Below are 25,012 nucleotides of genomic sequence, written 5' to 3'. Positions count from 1 at the left end.
TAGTTATGCTCTACATAGTACATATTACTCCTATTCCAATGTGGGACTAGACTACTGATATACATAATACATAACTATCTAACAATTGCAGAAGAGAAAATCCATTGCTGAGCAATTTTCCGGCAACTACATCATTGTTCGAGGGTTCATCATTATTCCAGGAGTACTGTGCATATACCAATACCACCAACACATCCGGAACCCTTATGCGACCAAACCCCAAAAACCCCAGCCCATCGAAGCTTCCACTCGCCTTCACGCGCCAGGAAGTCCTCTAATTTTTCCGGCAAGCTCCTCTCACACGTTGCCGCGACATTATGGCCGCTTTCTGGCGAGATTCTTTCTTCGGCGAGACTCGTCTCTTCATTCTAAGACTACCCATCATCTTTTCTGAATTTGTTGACAACTAGAACTAGGATTCCAACATACCAATCAGATTCCGGCAAGGTTTTGCCTTTCAGGATATATTGTCACAAGATTTGTAGTCTAATGATCAGCTTGTAGACACGTTTACCAAGTCTCTCCTAGGCCTCTAGTTAGTTCTATACTCCCTTCGTTTCAATTTAGATGAGGTAGTTTAACTCGGCACGGAGTTTAAAAAAAAAAGGAAGACTTTTGAAACTTGTGGTCTTAAAAGTATAAGGAGTAAAAGCTTTGTGGGGCCATAATATTTGTATGGTTATAAAAGCTTCTCATTAAAGGTAAAATGAAGAGTTTAAAGTTGGATTATTTCCAATTATAGAAATGTGTCATTCTTTTTGGAATGGACTAATAAGGAAAGTGTGTTATCTAAATTGAAACAGAGGGAGTATGTAACAAGCTCGGCACATATAATATATATGCACCGGTTTGAAGGGGAGTTTTAGATATTAAATAAACTATTATAGTATTGTAAAGTGTCTCACATTGGACAAGTGTAAATATTCTCATCGTAAACTTTGTATATAAATAGATAGAAGCATGACATATTAAGGTCACTCTTTCCCATCAACTCTTTCTCCCAAGTTATATTTCTAACAAAAACAACGATTGCTAGAAAAAAAATTAAATTGAAAACACCCATCAGGTGTTGACTGGATTTGGTGGCTCCAGTGTTCATGTCAGATTGACACCACTATGCCTCAGTGAAGTCATAAAACCATATGACACAGTATATATCACCTCTTCCCATATAAAATTCAAAAATAATAATCAAGGTAATGAATTTGACAAGCTAGAATTGAATTGAATCCCAAATAGCATTCAAGTTTTAACAATCTGAGGTCAAATACAAAATGGATAAACATAACTAGAATCAACTTCAACCGAATTACACAATAGAATTAGATAAGATACAGAGGGTGTTTGGATTGGCTTTTAAGATGGTCAAATCAGTTTTTAAGATCTTTTTAGCTTTTTTCAGTGTTCGGCAAAGTTAAAAAGTGCTTAAAATAAGTTAAAAATTACTTAAAACAAGCCAAAAGTAATAAGCTGGCAACCCCAACTAATTGTTTTTGGCTTAAAAGTTATTTCTGCTGAAAAATCACTTTTTTAAGCCAATCCAAACGGGCTCACAATCTCTTTCTTCTTTTTTAGGTCAGATACAATCTTGATCTCAAAGTTGCTAGACCGTTTACATATTGTTGTCCAACGACGTTCAGTGAAACCTAACCCACGACCCCTACCCACTTCAAGTTGCATATTTCAGAGTGGGGTAAAATTAAGCTTAATGTTGTGACAGGAGACAGAATTGATAATTGACCTATTTCTTTTCCTTCCCACCCAATTTGAGGATTGATCTACAGACTCTTCATCGACAAATAGAGAAATATTTTTTCAGAAAGTGGTTTTCGTAAATAGCTGTGGAAGTCTTTCTATCCGTTGCACTAGACATAGCCATGTGATAGTATGAACAAGTGTCAAATATCACTCTTTCTTGATCAGTAAAGATATTTAATTATCATGAGTGAGAACATTCAAGTTTCACATTTACCATTTGTTCAGAAGACCATACATTGATTATAAGTTCTCCCACAGTAGAATGCCTGAATGTAATTAGATATTCCCCTAGTACGTTGAAAACATTTACAGAGTTGAATGTTGCGAAAAACAGGACTCATACTTGAGAATATCTACATCAAGGAAAAGTAAAAACAGTAAAATACCACTGAAGACTGTGGAAGTTTCTGCAAGCGCAAGGTTATTTCAGTTATAACGCCTAAAGTGCCTTCACTTCCAATCATCAGGCGTGTCAAATCGTACCTGCAACAAGCAGCTTCACCACTTTTAATGAATGCTAGCTGGACAGTTTCTTAATGTAAACAGTACAATCAGAAACTGATACCAAAATTAAAACAAAGAATCATATTTTAACTGAGAAAGCAAAAGATACTACAGATTTTTAACACAAGAAACACTCAATGATCATTCAGAAAAGTCTATGCATATCAATAGTCATCATATTTCTTCAGAATGATAGAGCAGAGAAGTCTATATGAACAACTAATAAAAGTGTGATTACGGAAAAGTCTATTGTATCCTACATAAGACGATGCAGTACTAGCTACTCATCCATATCTGCATCATCTCTCAGTCAGTCTAGCAGAATGTTTGATATTAACGATGTTTTCAAAGGCTCATTGCATCAGTATAAAATTAACGAAATGCATTAGCTGCATTTTACTGGTCATGTCACCATTTCATTGCAATTTGGTGCATTGATTGTGGACGACAATTTGGAAACTCTTTGAAATGGAATGGGTGATGCTGGATACAGCCAAAGGCTTAGCCCCTAGTTGAGCGTTTATGAGAAAAAGGAGAAGATCTGGAGTTGGGAAGTAGTCCATTTGGCACTTATGTGCAATATTGAAAGAGAGAAACCGACAAGCTTTCAAATGCATTGAGAATAGCTCTGCACAGATGAGAGGAATACTTATGGCTTTTTATAAAGTATAAACCTTTGGAGCACGTATGAGATTCCAAATAGTGCAGATAACCGAATGCTCTTTGTAAAGAGCCATACTTTTATCTAAAACTATTACTTTTGTACACTTCTTAAATATGGGAGTCTCTTTCTCCCGACCATACATCAATAAAATCTTAACATTATCAAATAAATTGGTCGTATTATGGAATTTATATTTAAATACTCATCAGCATATGACCCATATAAACTATCCAGAAACATGTTCAAGATTCACTGGTGGGGTACATACTTGAAAAATGTTTAAACATGAATGCTACTTCCAAAATTCATAATCTTAAGACAAAGGAAAGACTGTCTGGAGTTTGAAATCCATGTCTATCTAAGTTGACCTGAGGCTAAGAGGCCAACTCCTAGAAGCTCACCTTCCTCGTTGACATTAATGGAATTTCGTATTTAATAAATTATCAAGAGAAATAATGGTAAATAATGAGAGCTAACAGCATTATCATTACAGTGAAGATGCCTATGCATCCAACTATTATATGATTGAAAATCGCATCACCTATTTTCATTCTTCATTAAGGATATTAAAACAAGATCAAGTTGTTCGAAGAGCAGTGTTGTCAACAGCGAAAAGCTCTAAAAAGCGCTTCAGGTCTATTGGGGCTTTAAGCGCAAAGCGCAATTAATATATCGGCTTTATTTAAAAAAAGTCACAACGAAGGAAAGAAATAAATATATATGTAATTCAATAAAAAAGAGTAACAAATTCACTCATGATGTTTTACTCAACAACTAAATTATTATTGTTCTTTAGTACTACCCAATTCAAGATAGAACTCATGGGAAATAAGGCACACGCCTTAGTGTCTTGCTTACACTGAAGCGCAGCCTAAGCGAGGCGAAGCGCGCTCTTTTCTGAGCTTCAGGGCTTAAGCGCGCCTTAAATGAGCCTTTGACAACACTGTCGAAGAGAAAAGGATATCAAGTTACGAAACATCGAGACTAATGTAAGAAAACGCACCCAGCAGCACTTTTTCTGGCACGAGATGCAGTCCTCATAACTTCTCCATCAGCTAGAACAACCTGCAAGAGAACTATATTTAACATTTGGCTCTCCCATCAATACAAGCCTTTGATATCAACTTACTACCTTAAGATTGATGACGTTATCCCGCATTGTACCATACCTACATGCTAGAGAAAACTCTTAGTTGGAAACAAGCCAAAGAATAGCGAATTTAAGATCAACAGAATTAAGATAATAGTAAATCCAATATTTACGGGGCCACAATTAGAGAACTTTTTTATCCAAATTGTGATATAATATATTTCAAAACTATCAACGGGCGTAGCCAACTTCCTCCTCTTGCATTTTTTGTGGGGCTACTTTAGATGAATCCTCAAGAACTACTAGGTAAATGTAAAGGTCAAGGACAAAGAAGCTTAACAACTTGATGAAGAATATATGGAAATAGAACACGAGGAGGAGCAAATTCGTTTATGCAATTAAATCAGTTTTCCAAATTGCTGTTCAACGGCTTATTTTCAGTTTCAGCACTTCTACCCAAATGTGTAATTGCTTCTTCATAAAATAAAATCAGCTCCAACACTTAAAAAGTGTTTTTCAGCACTTGGTGCTTAAAAGCTACTCTTTTAAGCTAAGCCAAATCGGCTCTAAGTCTACCACATATAGAAACTTAACACAACACATAACAAGTAGATAGTCCAAAGCTAGTAGTTCTATTTCCAGGATCTCTAACTTAATGTTTCATGGTTTAAATTTAAAATTGTGATTACGAATCACGCAATATCTATTAATTTGGAAACAAAGGTGCTTGGGGTCAAGAAATTATCACAAGCAATATCTATTAATTTTGAAACAAAGATGTTTGGGGGTCAAGAAATTATCAAAGTCACACAACTCTTTTTTGCAGATGACGTCCTTTTTTCTTGCAATGCCGAACATAGTGCTGACAATTGGCACAATTCATACCCGTATTTTACCAATCCGCTCACATTTAAACGGTTTGGTGGGTGACATTAAAATATGGGTCAAATGCGGATTGAGCCCATTTTTAACCATAGAAAAGTGGATTAAAAGTTGGTAAAAATATGGGTTTAACATATTTCAGGCTTAATTTGGGAAAATCATGTCTTCTCTTTGTTAGGCAAGGTTGTTTCTATCCTTACATTGAAAGACAATGATTATCCTTTTTAAAGCTTACCAATCACCAGAAATGCCATGTTTTTTTTATACAGTAAATAATTTTATTAACATTGAAAAAATCTCCTATGTACAAGAGGTACATCAAAAAGTGAAGAATCTACAACAAAATATTATTCTCTACGTTCAGTCATCTGTACAAATAGGAATCTCATGGGTGGACCAAAAAGCAATCAAAAACAAAAGACAATTCCTCAAGTGTACAAAATCATTTTCAATCCCCTCGAATGCTCTCATATTTTCCCACATAAGAGCTAGCTAGCAACCGTCCATGTCCTTTATCTTCTTCTCCTACTTCTACCAGCCCCGCCGTGCAACACATCTTTGTCAGTGCCTGGCATCACTCGCTATTTATCAAACCAATTCAAGATTACCCTCCACAGACCCAAGGCCACCTTAATGCACCAAAAGATGATCAACTTCTTCACCCGAACATTTGCACATATAGTACTAGCTAACATAGGTAATATTTCTCTTGCTTAGATTCTCAACTATCATAATCGCTCCCCTTGCTACCAAATACGCAACAGCAACAACAACAACAAAAAATAGCACTTTCCTAGCCGCCCTTGGAATACAAACCAACAAGTGAGGAAAACATGTCTGCTCTCTCACTAGCAACTTCTCATAAAAAGATTTGACTTTGAATAATAGCCTATATGGCCAAGCTTCTAAATTCAACTTATTTTGAGAAGTGCTTTTCTCAAAAGTGTTTTTCAAAAAAGTACTTTTGGTGATAAACAATTTGTGTTTGGCTACTTAATTTGAAAAGCACTTTTGAGTAGCAATTAGTGTTTGGCCAAACTTTTAGAAAGTGTTTCTAAGTGTATTTTTCTCAAAAGTGCTTTACAAAAAAGTGTTCTTTGGGAGAAACTATTTTTTTCTGCTTCTACACAAAAGCACTTTTTCCTTCAAAAAGCTTGGCCAGACACCTTAACTTTGGAAAAAAGTACTTTTGCACAAATAAAAATACTTTTGACTCAAAAGAAGCTTGGCCAAACGGCTATAAGCATTCACTCCTCAATGCCTATCTCCATGAATCCTTATTAGATGGATGTATGATATGCTTATATAGTACCTTCATCAACCTTTGGAACTCCCCCAACTCTCATTCTTGTAAATTTCTCCTAAACCTTAGGGCTTAGGCCCAAAGTACTTCCCCATTATGCACCCTTCGAATCTTTTGGACTGACAAATCGCTCTAGTTCGAAATTCTGAGGGAATGAAACCCTCAATTTGTCCTCCCATACCACTATCGGTTCCAAAAGCTAATTGTTCTCCCATCCTTAACCCTAAAAGTAATATGACCACAGAAGTCTTCCCACCACTCCATATACTACACCCAAATAGGTCTGAAATAGATTTAGCCCCCCCCCCCTCCCTCCACTCCACACACCCCACCACATAGTACCATACTTCTCTACTACTACCTCTTTCCATAAAGCATGCTCCTCCACCTGAAATCCCCATAACCATTTCCATAGCAGAGCTTTATTGTACACCCTAAATCTTTCACCCCTAACCATCTCCCTCGCAAAAATACCACGTTTATTGGAGATTTATTGATTGGATCAGAAGATGTAACATCGGTACTATTTTCCCTGGCATCCATGTCGCCAAAGAAAGAAACCCAACTAGAAGAACTGACTAGTGGGCTAGGAAAGGGAGAGCTGAACGTTGTCAAAGTTTTCCATTTTGTGTTGGCACTGGACGGAAGTTTTGGCAAGGAAGCATCACCGACCTGGTGGGCATCTTCTGCATCAATATCACTACTAGCGAAATGGGTTGGAGGAACAAGATGGGGTGGGTGGGGAATGGATAGTAACAAGAGGTGCGAGATAGCAAAAATGATGGGGTAGGATAGAGGTTGAGGATGTCACTGTGTGATGATGCCGAGAAGATAGGGATGTAAGGCAGGGGTGGTGGAGGCATTGAATATTGGCCACTTATTTCATTTGGCACGTGAGTTATTTATAGATGATTACAATTAAGAGACATAAGAGCCACAAGTGGGAATTCAATTCTTCCAGGTTATCATGATGACAGTGAGGAGCCAAAATAGGTACTGGTATTTAATTCTTGTACAGAATATGAGTTACCCAAACTACCTGTCACACAACCCATTCTTGACCTATTTTAAATATGGACAGGTTGGTTGTTTAAGCAACTTTTACTCAACCAGTTTTCAACCCGCCCAAACCCAATCTGACCCACCCATTTGCCAGCACTAGCCAACGGTAACCAGCTGGAAGCCTTGACACAGGTGCTTATGTGGTTTCAGACTGTGATGGACTCAAGATCAACCTCAAAAAATGTGATAATCCAAGTAGATGAAACGGTACATTTGATATTCTGGCAAATGTGCTTAGTTGCTGGTTCGGAGCCCTCCCAACCACTTATCTTGATATGCTTTTGTGTTCATCAGTGAAATTACACTTGATCAAGAAAATATTAGAAAAAAAAATTTGGAAATCACATGATGTCTTTGTTATTCATAGTATTGCTTTAAAGTTTCCGATAACACTTCACAGAAACAAACAAAAAACAAAAAGAAAGGAATTAAAGTATGAAAGCACACGACATATAATTAGAGAGCATTTTCCAGCAACAAACATGAAAGATGAGATTATCTCTAAGGGAACAGTCTCAGAGCAACTACCTCACAGCTAAAGAACCAGAGCACCGTGTAGCACACATTCCCCCGATAGTTGCCCCAGGTCCTGAAACATGGCATGTTCACACATCTCAAAATTTAAGAACATACAGATGAAATATCATCTGCGTTAAGTAAAGACTTTATATATAAGAGTTACAAAATTTCAAATCGACAATGGAGCATGGAAAAAGAAAGGGATTACAGCAAAGGCAGGTAACAAAATTTGGACATACAAGCTAATAGCAAGAGGATTTAGAGTCATGTCCACTGAAAATGATACTAAACATGAAGACAGCTAAACCAAAATCACTGCTGATCAATAAAGATAGGCATACAATTACAATTATCTGTAACCCGGACCAGTTTTGGAGAAATAGGTCAAGATGAATATTCGGATGCATTTTAATTCATTCATGTAATGTGATGAAGCCAATTGAACTGTAATTCTGGATATATGGAGTAAGGAAATTGACTTGAAAGTTTTCTTTTTTTTCCCACAACAAATTTGGCTGACTTTGGTTGTATTTTTTATAATAGATAAATGTAAAAGGTTGACTTTAGGATATAGTTAATGGAACGATGAAATAAAGCACAGTGCGAGGAACTTTTGGACTTGATACCAAATTAGCCGAGAATTTGAGATCATCTCCAAAATTTTAACTTTTTCTGGTTCTACTCTATCTTTTCCGGAAATTATAGGTCAATCAGAACTAATAAACAAAAGTTGCAGCAACTGGAATTGTGGAATTATATAGCATCCTGTATCGGGCATAAATAAGCCATCCAACAGGGTTTCTAGTGCCTTAGGCTATTCCATCCATTACCTCAAAGTTTAAGGCCGGATGTTCAGATTCTTTTACATACTATCAGAGCCAATCTTTGCCCAATCTCGCACTTAAATATGTATTGAAGTCCTTGCGTGAACACAAGAATTGAGTTACACATACTGGATAGTGTATATTTATATAGTGTTCTCATCGGGTATAAAAATAGCATTCTGCGAGATCTATAATGGTTTTAGCCTTTAAAGCCACTTCACTAAATACCTTAAGGTTTTAGGTTGGATGCTCAGATCCTTTCACATGAATTTTAGTACAAAAATTAACTGTAAGAATGGAATGAAAGTGAATCAGACTATAGATTTGGGATCTGATACATGCCTATTCAACTACTTTTCGTCATCTCCCACCTTACTTGAATGATACTGAAGAAAGAACAATGAGATTATTCTCAAGACATCATTGAACATAAAAGATAAGAGGTGAGATTTGATCTAAACTTCTGCAACAAAGTGAACAACGTATTCAACAATGACAACATTAAAAGAATAAGAGGCAATATCTGGGAAAAAGAAAAAGAACTGATACCTATATATGTTTCTATAAATACTTTTCTATAAGCAAAAAGGGAAAAGTTCAGTCAACTGGAAAACAAAGTTTCTTTAGCTAGGTCAAAGTTCTGAAGCTTCTTGTAGGGCACTAAACTGAAATACAACCTCTATGATAACAAAGGCACAACTTTGACAATACAATGATTTAACTGGGTTTAAATTCAAAGAAAAAAGTGAAAAGATATAATTTCTGCTCAGCATACTATCTTAACCCATGTTGCATCTTAGTTGCACCAATTTAAACTGAAAAGGATTAAATAGATCTCTTCAGAGAGGTTCTTTATTTTATTATTTTTGATAAGTAACTTTGGAAAGAGTTTTGTAATACCAAACTAGTTTAAACCTTTTCTTCTACATTTTACAGTTGGAAATCAATACCATGTTCTTGGTTCCTTTTTTGGGAATAGTACAGAAACACCTTTCGCCATATTTCTTAAGCAGCAACAAGGAGAGCTTCACGTTACCAACCAATCATGAAAGTGGTTTTTTCAATTATTTGAAGCAATTACCACCAGATTCAAAACAACTTACACATAGTCTGAACCCAAAATTCACTGATACATATTTGAGAAAAATATTGTTATAGTATGGCAACTAAGAAGATCATATAGCAGTCGAGTGAAGATCTGTTGTTCTCTACATCACTCCAAATATCGCAAACCTGTGCATAGAATATATTGTTTGTAAAAAATTATGTCTCTTATGTTTCCGCTTTACTTTCAGAGTGCTTTCACCATCTCTTACTTTTCTAACAATTAAGATCTTTGTAAATGCTTAAATCACATATATGAAAAACATCAATATTGAGTGTGTGTATATATTAAGAACACATTAGTACCATTGTGTTTACCAATGTTTAGGGTTACTACTTAGCAGTACTTATAAAGAAAATCATAAATTTGAAAATCATCTCAAAGCGCAACAAAGGATTTTATTCAAAGATAAAGAGAGTAAAAGTAGGGAAAACTATGAACACTTTTAACCAAAGGAAGATAACAGGACTAACCAGGATCAAGGGGAAAAAAGAGACCATAGGGCTTCAAGTACTCATTGAGCTCCATCCATCCAATGCCTGGTTCAACCACCACATCCATGTCCTCAACGTGCAAAGCTTTAACACGCTACATTTTGAGTAGTTCACAGTAAAGTAAGTAATGGGGACAAGGAATCAGGAACTATAATGCATAAATGCCATAGCAAAGGCAATTTTTTCATAACTGCAATTGCAAAGACAGCCTTGAGCCGAGGGTCTATCGAAAACAGCCTCTCTATCTTTATAAGGTAGGGGTAAGGTCTGCGTACACACTACCTTCCCCAGACCCCATTTATGGGATTAAACTGGGCTTCTTGTTGCTGTTGTAATTGCAAAGACAGCCATCATTTTTAACTGCCATTGCAGCATCAAACTTAATAAAGATGAACGAAATCAATATATTCATAACATAAAAGTTAGATTTTTTTTTACTTTGCCACCACATTATAGGTTAAATTCCCAGCAAAAAGGAAAAATAACTAAAAACAGGGTGGTATAAAGAGAAGTCGGTGAAGGGCCAAAGCACCTCAGAAAACACTGAGAGTATCTGGCAAAAGCTGATCTTGATAATCCACTTTGCCCTTCTGTTATATACAAAATTTTCCCCGTGGACTATCATAAGAGCAATTTCCTCAGTATACACTAGTTATGTTGCGTTAGAACAGGGCAGTTCCAGAATAAATCAATAGCTAATTGGGGTATTTTATTATCTGAATACATGGATCTTGGTTTATGAAGAAACTTCTATTGATCGTTGATGCACTAAATCTCAACTGGTTAATGATGGACCCTAACAAGTTTAACCAAACCATAAAACATACAGCACATTAAATATGAGTTTCCAACGATCCCGGATATCAAGCCTATGTGAGAAGCCACATGGTATCATCAGTTTATTACAATAGTCTGTTTTAGAAAAAAACACCAAAAGGACCAATACCTTTATCATCCGTATAATCAGCTCTAGGAATACACAATTCCAAAGGATTTGATGTCAAGATGGTTGACAAGATACTATCAAGAAACATATAGCAACCAAATGTGGTTTATTATCCTTCTGATCCACAAGGAGGTATAATTATGTGACTTAATCGAATTAAATAGGACGGTATATAAATGAAATTTCAAAAGCCTTCCTCCAAATAAATGAAATTTCAAAAGTAAGCCTTACATTCATCAATGTCATATCAATGCAAACACCGCCGTTGGGAGATAAGGTGTGTCCCTCAATAGAGGTAGCTCCTCCGTAGGGCACAATAGGGACCTGCAACAACAATTTCCTGAATCGAACTGGATGATGTGCATGAATGACACAAGTATAAAACCATATTAACAGTGTTAGCGGAAACGTAAAAGAAAGAACACAAAATTTAACGTGGTTCGGATCAAAATAATCCTACGTCCACCAGAGAACAGTTGCCTTTTTATTATTAATAAAGGAAGGGGAGAGTTCCCAATTACACTTAAGAGAATTTCTCTCTTAACTCTTTACTCACTACAATGTATTGTATTATTTTTGGGATGATTTCTACAAATGAAGGAGTGCATCTATTTATAGAGGTAAAGACCTCCTCTTGATGTCATTGGTGACATCAAACTACTTCCTCTTGATGTCATGGGTGACATCAAAGGAGGAAGCTTCCTCCTAGCATCCACACCAACTCTTTCCATCAACTCTTCCAATTGGCATGCCATTGTTGACTAAACATAAACCAACACTTTCAATCTCCACCTTGATTTGCGTTTCGAGCGTGCGTGTGAACTCTGGCCAAAACTTCTAAGCTTACTGGGCAACCCCGTTGTAAGAAACAAGAAGAATCAAACCATTGTTGAACATACCACCTCCACCTAACAACTGTTCTCTTCGGAGTTGCATCAGTTGATGCACACCCCCGCCAAGTCCTTGCAGTGTGCAAACTTAGCGAGTGGGACTATCTTGGTCAACATATCTGCAGCATTATCGTCTGTGATAACCTTCACGACCTTGATAGTTCCCTCTTCAACATCTCGAATAAAATGAAATCTGACATCAATGTGTTTAGTGCGCTCATGAAATCTCTGATTTTTCATTAGATGAATAGCACTCTGACTATCACATCTAAGAGTTGATTCCAACTTAACCAAACTCAATTCCGCTACTAAACACCAGATAGCTTCCTTCACAGCCTCTGCTGCTGTCATATATTCTGCTTTTGTCATAGATAAAGCGACAATCGACTGCAGAGTCGACTTCCAACTAACGGCACTGCCAACGAGGGTAAAGATGTATCCAGTTGTGGACCTTCTTCTGTCAAGATCTCCTGCATAGTCAGAATCTACATAACCGAGAATTGAAATACCTCCACCACTTTTTCGAAAGGTCAGACCAACACCAGAAGCTCCTTTGAGATATCTCAATATCCACTTGACAGCTTCCCAATGCCTCTTTCCTGGGCTGGACATGTATCTACTTACCACACTTACAGATTGAGCAATATCTGGACGTGTGCATACCATAGCATACATAATGCTACCAACTGCACTGGCATAAGGAATCTTTGACATATGCTCCACCTCATCCTCGGACTGAGGCATTTGTAACTCTGAAAGTTTAAAATGAGGAGCTAATGGTGTACTTACAGGCTTGCACGTATGCATATTGAATCTCTTGAGAACCCTTTCAATATACCTCTTCTGAGAAAGATGTACAACACCGTCTTCTCTTGAAATCTCCATACCAAGGATTTTCTTTGCAGCTCCTAAATCCTTCATGTCAAATTCCTTACTCAACAGTTTCTTCAAAGCATTTATCTCTGTAATGTTGTTAGCAGCAATAAGCATATCATCAACATACAACAGTAAATAAATCATTGAGTTACCAGACATCTTCTTGTGATACACACAGCTATCAAATGCACTCCTTGAGAATTCATGTGTAGTCATGAATGCATCAAACCTCTTGTACCACTGTCTAGGGGATTGCTTCAAACCATACAAAGACTTCTTTAGTTGGCATACGTGATCTTCTTTTCCCTCAGCTAGGAAACCTTCAGGCTGATCCATATAGATTGTCTCTTCTAGATCACCGTGTAAGAAAGCAGTTTTGACATCAAGCTGTTGAAGCTCCAAGTCAAATTGGGCAACCAATGCTAGTAGCACGCGAATTGAGCTATGCTTCACGACTAGAGAGAAAATCTCATTGTAGTCAATTCCCTCCTTCTGACTGAAACCTTTTGCAACCAATCTCGCCTTGAACCTAGCATCTTCCACTTCAGGAATTCCCTCTTTCTTTCGGTAGACCCACTTGCATTCAACTGTCCTCTTCCCCTTTTGTCTTTTCACTAAGACCCATGTCTGATTCTTGTGAAGAGACTCCATCTCTTCAGTCATGGCTAACCGTCATTGTACAGCATCCTTGCAAGAAGTTGCTTCAATATACGAGGAGGGCTCCAGGTCCTTAATCTCTTCTTGTGCAGCTACGAATGCATATGCAATCAAGTTTGCTTGATCTATAAGGCGTTCTGGTTCTCGTGTCTGCCTCTTCTCCCTCCCCTTCGCAATTGTGTATGGTTCATTGACAGCAAGTTCTTCAAGGTCTACATCTTCTGACTCATCTTTAACCTGAGTCTCTTGATCCTTTTCCTTGGCATGCTCCACCGGAAGCTCCACCTGCTCGTTGTTCTTGTTTCCTGAAAACTCCACGGAAACTTTACGAGGATCAAGTATAGAGGATTCATCGAAGGTGACATCTCTACTAACTATAAATTTGAGTAAAGACAAACACCAAAGTTTGTACCCTTTTACTCCATCCACATACCCTACGAATATGGCCTTCTTAGCCCTTGGTTCAAGCTTTCCTTCATTAACGTGATAATAAGCTGGACACCCAAATACTCGTAAGTATGAATAGTTAGAGGGTTCACCTGACCATACCTCATTCGGAGTCTTAAAGTCAATTGCCGATGCTGGAGATCGATTGACAATATGAGCAGCAGTGTGAACTGCTTCAGCCCAAAATACTTTGGACATTTTGGCTTGTAGGAGCATACAACGAGCCTTTTCAAGAAGAGTTCTGTTCATTCTCTCGGCAACTCCATTCTGCTGTGGGGTATGCCTGACAGTCCTATGTCTTGAGATCCCATGAACCTTGCAGAATTCATTAAACTCTTCATTGCAAAACTCCAAGCCATTGTCTGTGCGAAGATACTTGATTTTCCGCTCCATTTGATTTTCAACCAAAATCTTCCACTCTTTAAATGCTTCAAAAGCATCACTTTTTGCCTTCAAAAAATGCACCCAAACCTTTCGTGAGAAATCATCAATAAAAGTGAGAAGATACCTCTTTTTGCCCTTCGATGGAAGTTTAGAGGGACCCCATAAATCTGAATGGATGTAGTCTAGCACTCCTCTTGTCTTGTGTTTGCCAGTGCTGAAGTTGACCTTCTTCTGCTTCCCTAGAATGCAATGCTCACAGAAGTCAAGTGTGCTGATCTTCTCACCATCCAAAAGGTTACGATTGCTCAACATCTCCAGTCCACGTGCGCTCATATGACCCAGTCTCATGTGCCATAGTCTTGCCTTGTCATCATTAGATAACTGCACTGTAGATGCATTTGCAGAGCCAACAATGGTGCTTCCGGCCAATGTGTAAAGGCCGTTCTCCAGCTTGCCTTTCAGCATGACTAAAGAACCTTTAGTCACCTTTATAGTTCCTGCTTCGCTCATGTACCTGTAGCCTTGTTCATCCAGAGTACTCAGGGAGATCAAATTCTTCTTCAGATCAGGAACATGACGGACTTGTGTAATAGTCCTCACGACTCCATCATGGCAGCGAACCCGAACTGAGCCAATGCCAACTATTGCACAAGTTGCATTATTGCCCATTACTACGGTTCCTCCACTTTTCTCATAGCTGCTAAACCAGTCTTTTCGGAACGTCATATGCAGAGTACAAGCAGAGTCTAACACCCATTTGTTTCCATAACTACTATTATTATTACACGATGTTGTTAGTACATAATCATTATCAAAATCATGTACCTGTTCAACTGTAGATGCACTCGCCTTTTCCTTGGACTTTGACATTGGGCAATCTCGTTCAAAGTGCCCCTACTTGCCACAACCCCAACACTCTGTATTCTTCTTGTTCACACGAGACTTTGATTTGTGCTTTGATTTGCTCTTTCCCTGTTGGCTAGTCCGGCCTCTTACAAACAGTCCATTTGTCTGGTCATCTCTATCTCCTTCAATGTGCCTCCGCACATCATTAGAGTTAAGTGTCTGCCGCACTTGCTCAAGCTTGATAGGCTCCTTGCTATACATCATTGAATTCTCAATATCACGATATCCTGAAGTCAATGAAAATAGCAAAGTACATGCAAGCGTCTCCTCCTCCTTTTTAATTCCTGCAATTTGTAAGTCCATGATAAGTTTATTGAACGCATCTAAATGATCGTAACGAAGTACCTGACCCCATCTTAAATGTGTGAAGACGTCGTTGTAACAACATCCTTGTTGTCACTGATCGGTCTTGGTATAGCCCTTCTAGCTTTTCCGATAACTGTTTAGCTGTCTCTTCGGTACCCGTACTCACTTCACAAAGCACGTTAGGTGCAAGGGATAGTTGGATTGCACTCAATGCATCCCCTTCAATCTTCTCCTTGTCGGGAGCTAATATATCCTTAGGATACTTTCCGTCAATAGCATGGATTGAACCTTCCCTCCGCAGTAACGCCATCATCTGAATCTTCCAGATATTGAAGTTGTTGCGTCCACTGAATCTATCAATTTCAAACTTCATGGAACTCATCTTTGCTTGTTCTTCCTCCTTGGATCGTTAAAGAATCTTGTTGCTCTGATACCAATTGTTAGCGGAAACGTAAAAGAAAGAACACAAGATTTAACGTGGTTCGGATCAAAATAATCCTACGTCCACCAGAGAACAATTGCCTTTTTATTATTAACAAAGGAAGGGGAGAGTTCCCAATTACACTTAAGAGAATTTCTCTCTTAACTCTCTACTCACTACAATGTATTGTATTATTTTGGGATGATTTCTACAAGTGAAGGAGTGCATCTATTTATAGAGGTAAAGACCTCCTCTTGATGTCATTGGTGACATCAAACTACCTCCTCTTGATGTCATGGGTGACATCAAAGGAGGAAGCTTCCTCCTAGCATCCACACCAACTCTTTCCACCAACTCTTCCAATTGGCATGCCATTGTTGACTAAACATAAACCAACACTTTCAAATAGCATAGACAAGGTTTCTAATAAGAACTCACTAAGGAACATATGGTTTATTGACAAGTTATGCACAGATTATAATATAACTATTGCAATACGGGTGAATAACAATCACAGGACTACTTGTATTGGTTATTGGGTGCTTGGCTAACCGCATTACATCTTAGTGTCTAATCTAAAACTTGTGTTTGGTTAGAAATTGGATAGAGACTCGTTTCCAATACTACCCTTGGCCTGACAACATTATTCTATCCAATAATACTTTGACTATAATGATTAGCAACATTATCAAAAAAATTAAATATATTTTATAGTTTGACTTGGCACAAAGTTTAAGGAAAAAAAAAGACTTTTAGAACATGTGGTCCTAAAAGCTTAAGGGGCAAAAGCTTGTGGGGCCATGACATTTTTGTGACTATAAAAGCTTATCATTAAGGGCATAGTGGGTAAAATGAAAAGTTTGAAGTTAAATTGTTTCCGAAATTTAGAAATGTGTCTTTTTTTTGGAACTCACTAATAAAGAAAGTGTCATTTAAATTGAAATAGAATGAGTAATTTGTATCGTATCAAATAAAGAACGGTTGTAAGAGGATATATAAAATAAGGTATATTACAATATGAAATAGATGGAGAAATAAATATTGCATTCCCCTACTAACATGAAAAATATTTTAAACACATTCCTATAACTTTAAAATAAATACTAAAAAAATTATTCAAGGCAAATGAAACATATCAAGTAAGAAATGACTAACTAAACAAGCGAGAATATATAGGACATCTTTTCAATTTACGTAAACAAATGCTTAACTAAACACGCAACAATAAAGGACACCTTTATACAACAACAACAACAACCCAGTATAATCCCACTTAGTGGGGTCTGGGGAGGGTAATGTGTACGCAGAGCTTACCCCTACCCTGGGGTAGAGAGGCTGTTTCCAAATAGACCCCCGGCATCCTTCCAACTTCCCACCTTGCTCTTGGGGAGACTCGAACTCACAACCTCTTGGTTGGAAGTGGAGGTTGCTTACCATCAGAGCAACCCCTCTTGTCAAAGGACACCTTTATCATTTACATATTCTTGTGCAGGTATTGTTAATATGCCTTTTGTTATTCCACATGGAAAAAATGCAACCAGACACCCAACTGTTAATCTGGAATTTTGTAACGGGAGTATTTCCATAATGTGAGTGACCAAATAAGCCCTAATGCTAAGGGTATTTCATTGTACTTACTGCATAGCATCTATGTCATTTAAGCATAAGAAACTCATAGTTACTTTTCAGCACATAAAAGATATAGGAGATCGCCACTTCCATCTACAAATTTATGATTGAGAAAGCTCAAGTGCTAATTCATTGCCTTCTGTACAAAAGTTAATGCAAAATAATAGAGACAAAATACTCCGAAGTGCAATACAGACCTTGTGCTTGTTGCAAGACCTAACTATCTTAGACACCTCCTCCTCAGACCTGCATTTGGGAGAACAAGTTGAATGATAATCATTATGTTTTTCAATTAGATAAAAGCAATCACCATGAACAATAAAATAGCTACAGCTCCACCTTGTTTAAAAAGCTAGGTTTTTGTAGTGATTTATTGATCTTGAAGGCATAATGATATGCAAGCAGATAACTAGTTCTTCATCTTCAGTTGATTTTGTTTTCCTTACATTTCCAAATAGGATCTTTCAAATGGCAACACTGGCAAACATATCATTCTCAAGAAAGAGAAAACATACTACTAATTTCTAATACTATGGAATTTGTCAGCATTAAGTTTAGAAGTATCTTACAATACACATTGATTACTTGTCTGTACCATGTGATAGTTTGACTTACCACAATGTCCAAGGTGACTCTTGAAATTGCAATTAATCAGGTCTGTATAGGAGGGTGAAAAATCTAATTTTCATTTACTTGGAGATACAAAGGTGGAAACATGTAACTATTAATATGCTACTCAAGAAGATAACAGTAAGCAAAAGCACTGTCATCTGCGGAAACCAAAAATTATCTTAGAATGAGGGGAAAAAACAACCATGTTCTCTTTGAGACTAGGGAGTCCAGAAGACAAACCCTCCTTAACTTTCAAGACAAACTTAGCCTGCTGAAATTCATTGTGTTTCTCTGTTCTATCTATTTATGATTTGGGGAGAGGGGACGGACGCCTGACATAAAACACATGTTAAGAATACATCCCACATCGGACAAAAACTTATATAGACTGCAAATCCTGGTCTACAAAGGAATAGAAATAAAACTGTAATAGAGCAAAGAATTTAGAAGGAAGGAAAGCAATAAGAATAGAAACCTTGTTCCAAAGAATGAATCTGACCTTGGATAAACTACGACATCAGGGATGTTTACTGCTTTATGGAAGCTGTTCTGTGGCTTCCCATGAACGTATCTCTCATCTTCATCCAATGTCATGTTATCCTAAATAATAAAGTTATAACGACCTCAAACCAACTAAAATCTATCTAAAAAATTCCACAATATACTGAAAATTATCATAACTTAAAACAACGGCAGGACCAGGAAATTATACAATGGATTCAAAGAAATACTAGAATGTCACACCGAGAGCAATTTTTGAACTCCCTTTGCCATTTTACTAGAATTTTTCCTTATGTTAAGGGGATTCAACAGTTTAAATATAAAAAATAAAAATAAAAGTCGCGTTTGCCCTATTTGTGCAGTGTAAGCTTTCAATGAAGGGGATTCAATTGAACCCCTTTCTTCAACTTAGCCCCGTCTGTGCTGTTATAGATTTATAAGGCTTGGCTAGCCGTGAAGAAAATTCTAAATTAGTTAAAGAATGAGAAAGCATGATAAATCCTTGTATTTAAGAAGCAAATCAAGAACCAAATCGTTATATCCAGATATACCAAATACATTAAGCAAAGAAACAATATTAAGAATACAATACCTGGCAAATTGCCTTCAACTCTTCTATAAGCTGTGGAGGAATTTCCCTATGATAACCTTTTACCACATAATTTGTGCTATCTTTGCCACCAATTTTCACACTTCCCAAAGAAAAAATAAAATCAATGTCGACATTTCAAAATCATCCAAAAGATCAATGAAACAATTTATATTTCGCCTGACAAATTTCACTATTCGATCAATCAATTATGCCTCAATCTCAGGAAATCATCTCTATCGATTTCACTATATTCAAGTACATTTCATTCCAAACATTCTAATATTGAAACGCAGCATCTTCTAGGTCAAAGCATGTAACTTTCTGATTGTCCAACATGATTATGTTTCATATACATGCTCATTTTGACAAATAAAGAAAATACATTTCTTTCCGATGACCATCATTATTTTAAATTACCTGTTGGCCAACATGAATTATTCATACATAAGCTCTAAGAAAAATCAAAATTTCCAAATTGCTAAACCAAAAAAATTATCATTTTTTCAAATAGTTAAAACCATCATAATTCTAAGTTCTCTAATATCCCCCATAAATATTCAGAAGAAAAAATTGAGTTCATTTTCAAGAATACCCAAAAGAAAATGTCTATTCTTTCCAATTGTTAAAGCACACCACAAAAGGGTAGAACTGTAAGGTAATAATTCTACTTCAGGGAAATATTTATGGCATTACTAATTTATGAATAAAGTGAATACCTATTTGGGTCAAAAAGTGGAGCATCACTGAGACAGAGTGAGTGTGAGTGGAGAGCAAGAGAACCAGCAGAGACAGCAAAGGCTAAAGGGATTAAAGAAGCAATCCATGAATTATTTGAAGAGGGTTTTCTAGAGCAAATTACAGGTTCTGCAAGGCTAGAAGATGGAATTTGGGGCCTCTGGAAAATTGAAGTTCGCTGTAGATTAATGCAAATGGGTTTTGAGCAAGAACGTAAACGGGAAAACAATGAAGAGAAAGTCATGGCCAAAAGCTAATTACAAAAAACAGTATACAAGGGATTCGTGGACTAATTGCGGTCTGAATCGGAGAACCAAAATTTGGATGTCAGTATAATAATATGGCCAAAGTTTGTTGTTGAGTTTTGGAAGTATGATGTTGATTATTACAAGTGTAAAACAAAAGCCAGTGCGGATTAAACTTAAAAGACAGAACAACACTAGGCATCGGATAAAAATCCTTTATCCTTGTTGATGTGTAGGAATTTATCCAAGTGTGAAGCTAACAAACAAATCTTGAAGGAGAGAAAAGAGAAAGAAAAGAAAATATTTAGTAGGAACAAGACCCTCTTGAATACAACTTACATCTGCTCCACTATCAATCATTGCTACATCAGTTAGAGAGAAAGTATTATCAATCAAGATAGTACATTTAATGTACCACTTATGAGCCGTAACAACCTGCATCATTCCTAAAAACATATCAGAATTTTCATTAATCGAATCAATCTGATCAGAAATTTCTTTTCCCTTTTCATTTGAAGATTCGGAAATTCCTTTAGCCGAAAAATCAGTTAGAGAATTATTTTTCTCAATTTGAGTAATCCGGTGATCACAAATCATTTGATTTTGTTTAAGAGACCTAATATCCTTTTTCAAATTTTCAATTTCTATCTTCAAATCATCAAAAAAGCATCTCTGCTAGGTGTACTGGACTTATGAAGTCGTTTATTAATTTCAGACAAAGAATAAGGCGCAAAATATTCAAATTCGTTCTTATGTTTTTCAAAAGGTTTTGAACTACTAGAACTAGAACTTGCAGCTAAATTAATAATTTTTTCACGAAGTTTTTCATCGGTAACTTCTTTTAAAAGTTCTATTACATTATGAGATGTAATAGTTTTCATATTCAAATCATGAAATTGTGATTGCAATTTATAAAATTCGTCATCATCACAAGTACAAATATCACCTTTGCAAGTTATGCAAGAAGTATCAATATTTTTATCACTATCAAATAAATCAATTAACTCAACTTCATCCTCAGATCCAGTATCAGAGTAATAGTCAAATTCTGATTATAAATAGTAGACTTATCATCAAATTGAATACAAATCCTACCATCCGGATTTTGAGTAACATGCGAAAATTCAGTATTTGACAAGTCGTTAGTAATCTGACTTGGGGATATAACCGAATTTAAAGTCCAAGTAGTTGGGAAATTAATTTCTTCCCACCTAATAGGTCTCCTAGTGGTGACCTTGGACCTTGCAAAATTGGTTTCTACCAGTATGGTCTGATCTAATGTATCGTATAACTTACATCTAGGATTCAAAGTAGATAATAATTTAAAATAAATCCTATAAGACAGACATATAAGTTCAGAACCAGGCGCATAATTATAACCATGCGTTTTCACATTTAAAGTCAAGGCATCAAGAATATTAACATCAGAAAGAGATAGTTGCAGATTGGGTTGAGTATTAAAATATACTGGACCATAGGCCACAGTAGATTCAATCGAACCCATCAAAGACTGTCTGAAATTCAGATTTCTAGCATCTCTAAGAGCTGCCAAAAAGGTCTCTGATAACCCTTTAAGGGTTAAAGGTTTAAACGCAATTTGAACCATACCAATACGCAAGTAATGATAATGATGTTTGTATAAGTCAATATCGTGTTTGTTTAACAAACGAATAGTCTGTTCAGAAGAATTTAATGCCAAAGACTGTTCAGTCGTTTTTATCAATTGTTTTCAAGAAAGTTTATCAAACCAACCATAATCATAAATGGTTTTTATAGAAACTTTAGGAATCGTCCATTTATTTAACAAATCAAGGTTTTGAGGTATATCTACCTCTTCAAGTCTAGTACTTTTAGTACTTGTTTCTCCCAGATCCATTCCAAAAGCTTCATATCTATATTGAAAATTTCACATCTATTACATACGTCTCATGAAAGTTCCTAGGCTCTGATACCATTTACACCAGGATCAGGGTATGCAGGCGGTAGTCCGCACGGCCATCCAGATCTAGCTGTTTCAGTACCTTTGAAGATTGGCAGTAGTCCGCACGACCAGTAAAGATTTGAAATATACGGGAATTTTATTATAGTTTTAATGACTGTATGGAAGGATCTATCCTTTTACCCAAGCAAGGGGCCTGTCTAGGTCCGATACATACTCTTATTGAGCCCATGTGTCTAGCAGTTCTAACTGTGAAAGAGATAGCCCTTTTGACAAATTCAGCGGGCTTTAATGTCACAGCTGGCTAGACGTAGCCACTAAGGCAAAGCCAATAAGAGTAGTACCAGAGTCGACTGTACCACAATCTTGGAACCAAACCAAGAAACTATATTAAAATTCCTATATATATATATATATATCTGATTATACATAATTTATAATCAGACCTAAACGAACCCGGAACAGACCGTTGGGAAGCGATTATATATATATATATTGTTAATATGCCGACCTAGAATTATTTTTCAATTGTAGTTATTGTTTGATCGAAAAACTGGTTTTGAAATTAAACGGTTTAAATTTATATTTTTTAAGGGCCAGTAGCAATTTGTTTGATTTGATACAGGATAATGAATAAAGATAAATAAAAGATAGAAAAATAGATTAAAAAGAATAACGCGACCGGAAAACTCTTCTTTTTTTCAATCCCGAGCTCTACTCACGAATATGGCTGAATTACAAAGCTTAGTCAAAGAAAGGCTAGCACAAGATGGCATTTTTATTACAGACAAAGTTGTTATGTGTGTATTCGATGATCCTCCTTATAAGCGTTGTAGTAGCTTTTATAGCGGTGAGAAGAGAACTCTCATTCCGAGAAGACAACATACTAGTGGATTAGGTAGTGGGTAGTGGGATCTTTGATATTGGCTTTTATTTCGGCGCAACGTAGATATCCACGATCTAAGGATAAGGTTTATTGAGTCTCCGAACTTATTCGACCAACTCTCCAATGCTTGACCCTTCGATGACCATAATCTCAAAATCTTCTGAATTCGGACACAGGTCTTGTCACTTGATTTCTAGTCCTTAATTGCCACGTGGGACTTTTCGGTCAAGCCACATAAAATAGGATAATTTTTACCCATATAGTCAGTCCACTCACTTGCCGGGCGATTCGATAACGAATGCTCGATAAGTGGTAGTCTTATTTTCTTTGTAAAAATCTATTTTGCTGCGAATTCTTTCTTTGCAGGAAAGAGTTTCATCGAAATTCAATCTTCAGGATTGATGCGACTCATGTGTAGTCTGCAATTATTACTCAAAAACACGTGGTCGTTTTTTGTTGGACTCCTCACCTGTTACAGTTTCTAGGAAATGATGACTACTTATGATATGGAACCTTTCCCGATTTTGGCTGTTATAGAAGGAGAATTTTTCCGCCTATATATATTCAGTTGTGGGACTTTCCATTAACTCAAAGTCCCTTTGCTGATCTCATTCTTTGCCTTTCTTGTTTTTCCCTTACTTTCCATTCAATTCTTCCTTCTTCTATCCCCCATAACTCACATAGATCCCCAAGGCTTCAGCTTCTTTTCAATAGACGGCCAACCTTCTATGCCTTTAGCCAGTGGTGCTTCTTCACCTCCGCCAGGAATCGTCCCCTTTTCTGCATTTATCACTTCTGCGAGGACTTTACTTGTTGGTCCTTCTGATAAAAGCTCCCAAATCTCACAAAGACAGAAAATGGAAGCAGACCTCTAAGCGTACAATTTGGGAGGTTCTTTCCAAAAGTTGGGATTACAAGGGAGTGATTGAAGCATGGAGCAAGGAGGTAGGACAATACAGGGGTTCGCATGATGATAACATAGATTCCCTTGTTCATGAGGAACATGTTCTCCAGATCCTTCGTGATTATTGATAGGGTGATCGTGTCGCCATTCACATTCCTCATGCGACCGAAAGGATTATCAGTCATAGAACGGGTTCCTCTTTCGTCTATACTTATCTGTTTACCCTTGGGTTTGAACTCTCGATATATTATGTGATGTTTTACTTTTGTCGCCACCTCAACGTGTGTTTAGTCCAAGATGATCTGAACGTATGGAGACTTGTCGCGTGCTTCCGTTTCTTAGTAAGTGTAGACTACATTCTATTCTCTCTATCTCTCTCTCTCTCATCTCTACATATGTTTGCTCCCAAGCCACTTAGGGGAAGCATTATTTCGATGGCTAGTCGAGGTACTCGGACCCTTGTGGACGTCGAGGATGACCATGATAGGGGGTGGTTTGATCATTTTGTTACATTTCCTACTCATGAGTTAGACAAGCCCAAAGATGGGCTTATTTCGAAGAGGTGGAATGAAAGATGTAAGCATAGTTCCTTTTATCAGCGCTCTTTATTTTCCCCTCCCTTTTTCCTTATCTTATATTGCTCTGGTATTCCTCTTTCTTTTTTGGCAGCCATGTTGATAGCCCCGGAAAGGTGTTCCGAACTTTGAAGAGTAGGTGGGAAAGATTTTAGAATCCTCTTCAATAACAGAGATGTCCTAGAGATTCATATCGAGGCCTCGGAGTGGCGAGCTAAGAATCGCAGTAACCAGTCATTCCAACTACATTTAAGCAGTTTGAGCTTCCTATTCTAACATCTCTCTCTCTCTCTCTCTCTCTCTCTCTCTCTCTCTTTATTTTTTATATATCACTTTATTCTTTGAGAAATGTCGCT

General features: G+C 37.0%; 2 protein-coding genes across 5 annotated transcripts in view; both read right to left on the bottom strand.

Annotated features, from left to right (window-relative positions):
* The window catches only part of LOC104219467 (D-lactate dehydrogenase [cytochrome], mitochondrial), a 40,154-nt gene extending 19,540 nt beyond the window's left edge, over nucleotides 1-20,614 (bottom strand). Inside the window, exons 1-10 of one of the 4 annotated variants that reach the window (XM_070155925.1) lie at nucleotides 20,089-20,614; nucleotides 19,373-19,472; nucleotides 18,779-18,879; nucleotides 17,865-17,913; nucleotides 11,383-11,475; nucleotides 10,185-10,299; nucleotides 7,792-7,852; nucleotides 4,059-4,095; nucleotides 3,930-3,991; nucleotides 2,145-2,241 (exon numbers count right to left, since the gene is read on the bottom strand). In XM_070155925.1, coding sequence (XP_070012026.1) covers nucleotides 2,145-2,241; nucleotides 3,930-3,991; nucleotides 4,059-4,095; nucleotides 7,792-7,852; nucleotides 10,185-10,299; nucleotides 11,383-11,475; nucleotides 17,865-17,913; nucleotides 18,779-18,879; nucleotides 19,373-19,472; nucleotides 20,089-20,351 — 978 coding nt within the window. In that variant the 5' untranslated portion in view covers nucleotides 20,352-20,614. Of the gene's footprint in view, nucleotides 1-2,144; nucleotides 2,242-3,929; nucleotides 3,992-4,058; nucleotides 4,096-7,791; nucleotides 7,853-10,184; nucleotides 10,300-11,382; nucleotides 11,476-15,230; nucleotides 16,045-17,864; nucleotides 17,914-18,778; nucleotides 18,880-19,372; nucleotides 19,473-20,088 lie in introns of those variants that run through there. The other 3 variants (XM_070155924.1, XM_070155926.1, XM_070155927.1) reach the window with 3 other exon arrangements.
* On the bottom strand, nucleotides 13,974-15,111 carry LOC138876867 (uncharacterized mitochondrial protein AtMg00300-like). The gene is made up of 2 exons (XM_070155928.1): nucleotides 14,530-15,111; nucleotides 13,974-14,449 (listed from the first exon to the last, which is right to left on the bottom strand). The coding sequence occupies exons 1-2, from the start codon at nucleotides 15,072-15,074 to the stop codon at nucleotides 14,443-14,445; spliced, it is 552 nt and encodes a 183-aa protein (XP_070012029.1). The 5' UTR covers nucleotides 15,075-15,111; the 3' UTR covers nucleotides 13,974-14,442.
* Nucleotides 20,615-25,012: the final 4,398 nt, after the last annotated feature.

The sequence above is a fragment of the Nicotiana sylvestris genome, chromosome 9 (genome assembly GCF_000393655.2).
Source record: "Nicotiana sylvestris chromosome 9, ASM39365v2, whole genome shotgun sequence".
NCBI classification, from domain to species: Eukaryota; Viridiplantae; Streptophyta; class Magnoliopsida; order Solanales; family Solanaceae; genus Nicotiana; species Nicotiana sylvestris.
This window is presented reverse-complemented; position numbering and strand designations above follow the sequence as displayed.

Coding starts and splice junctions, on each gene's coding strand:
- LOC138876867 (XM_070155928.1), bottom strand. CDS start 15,074: ATGGGCAATAATGCAACTTGTGCAATAGTTGGCATTGGCTCAGTTCGG.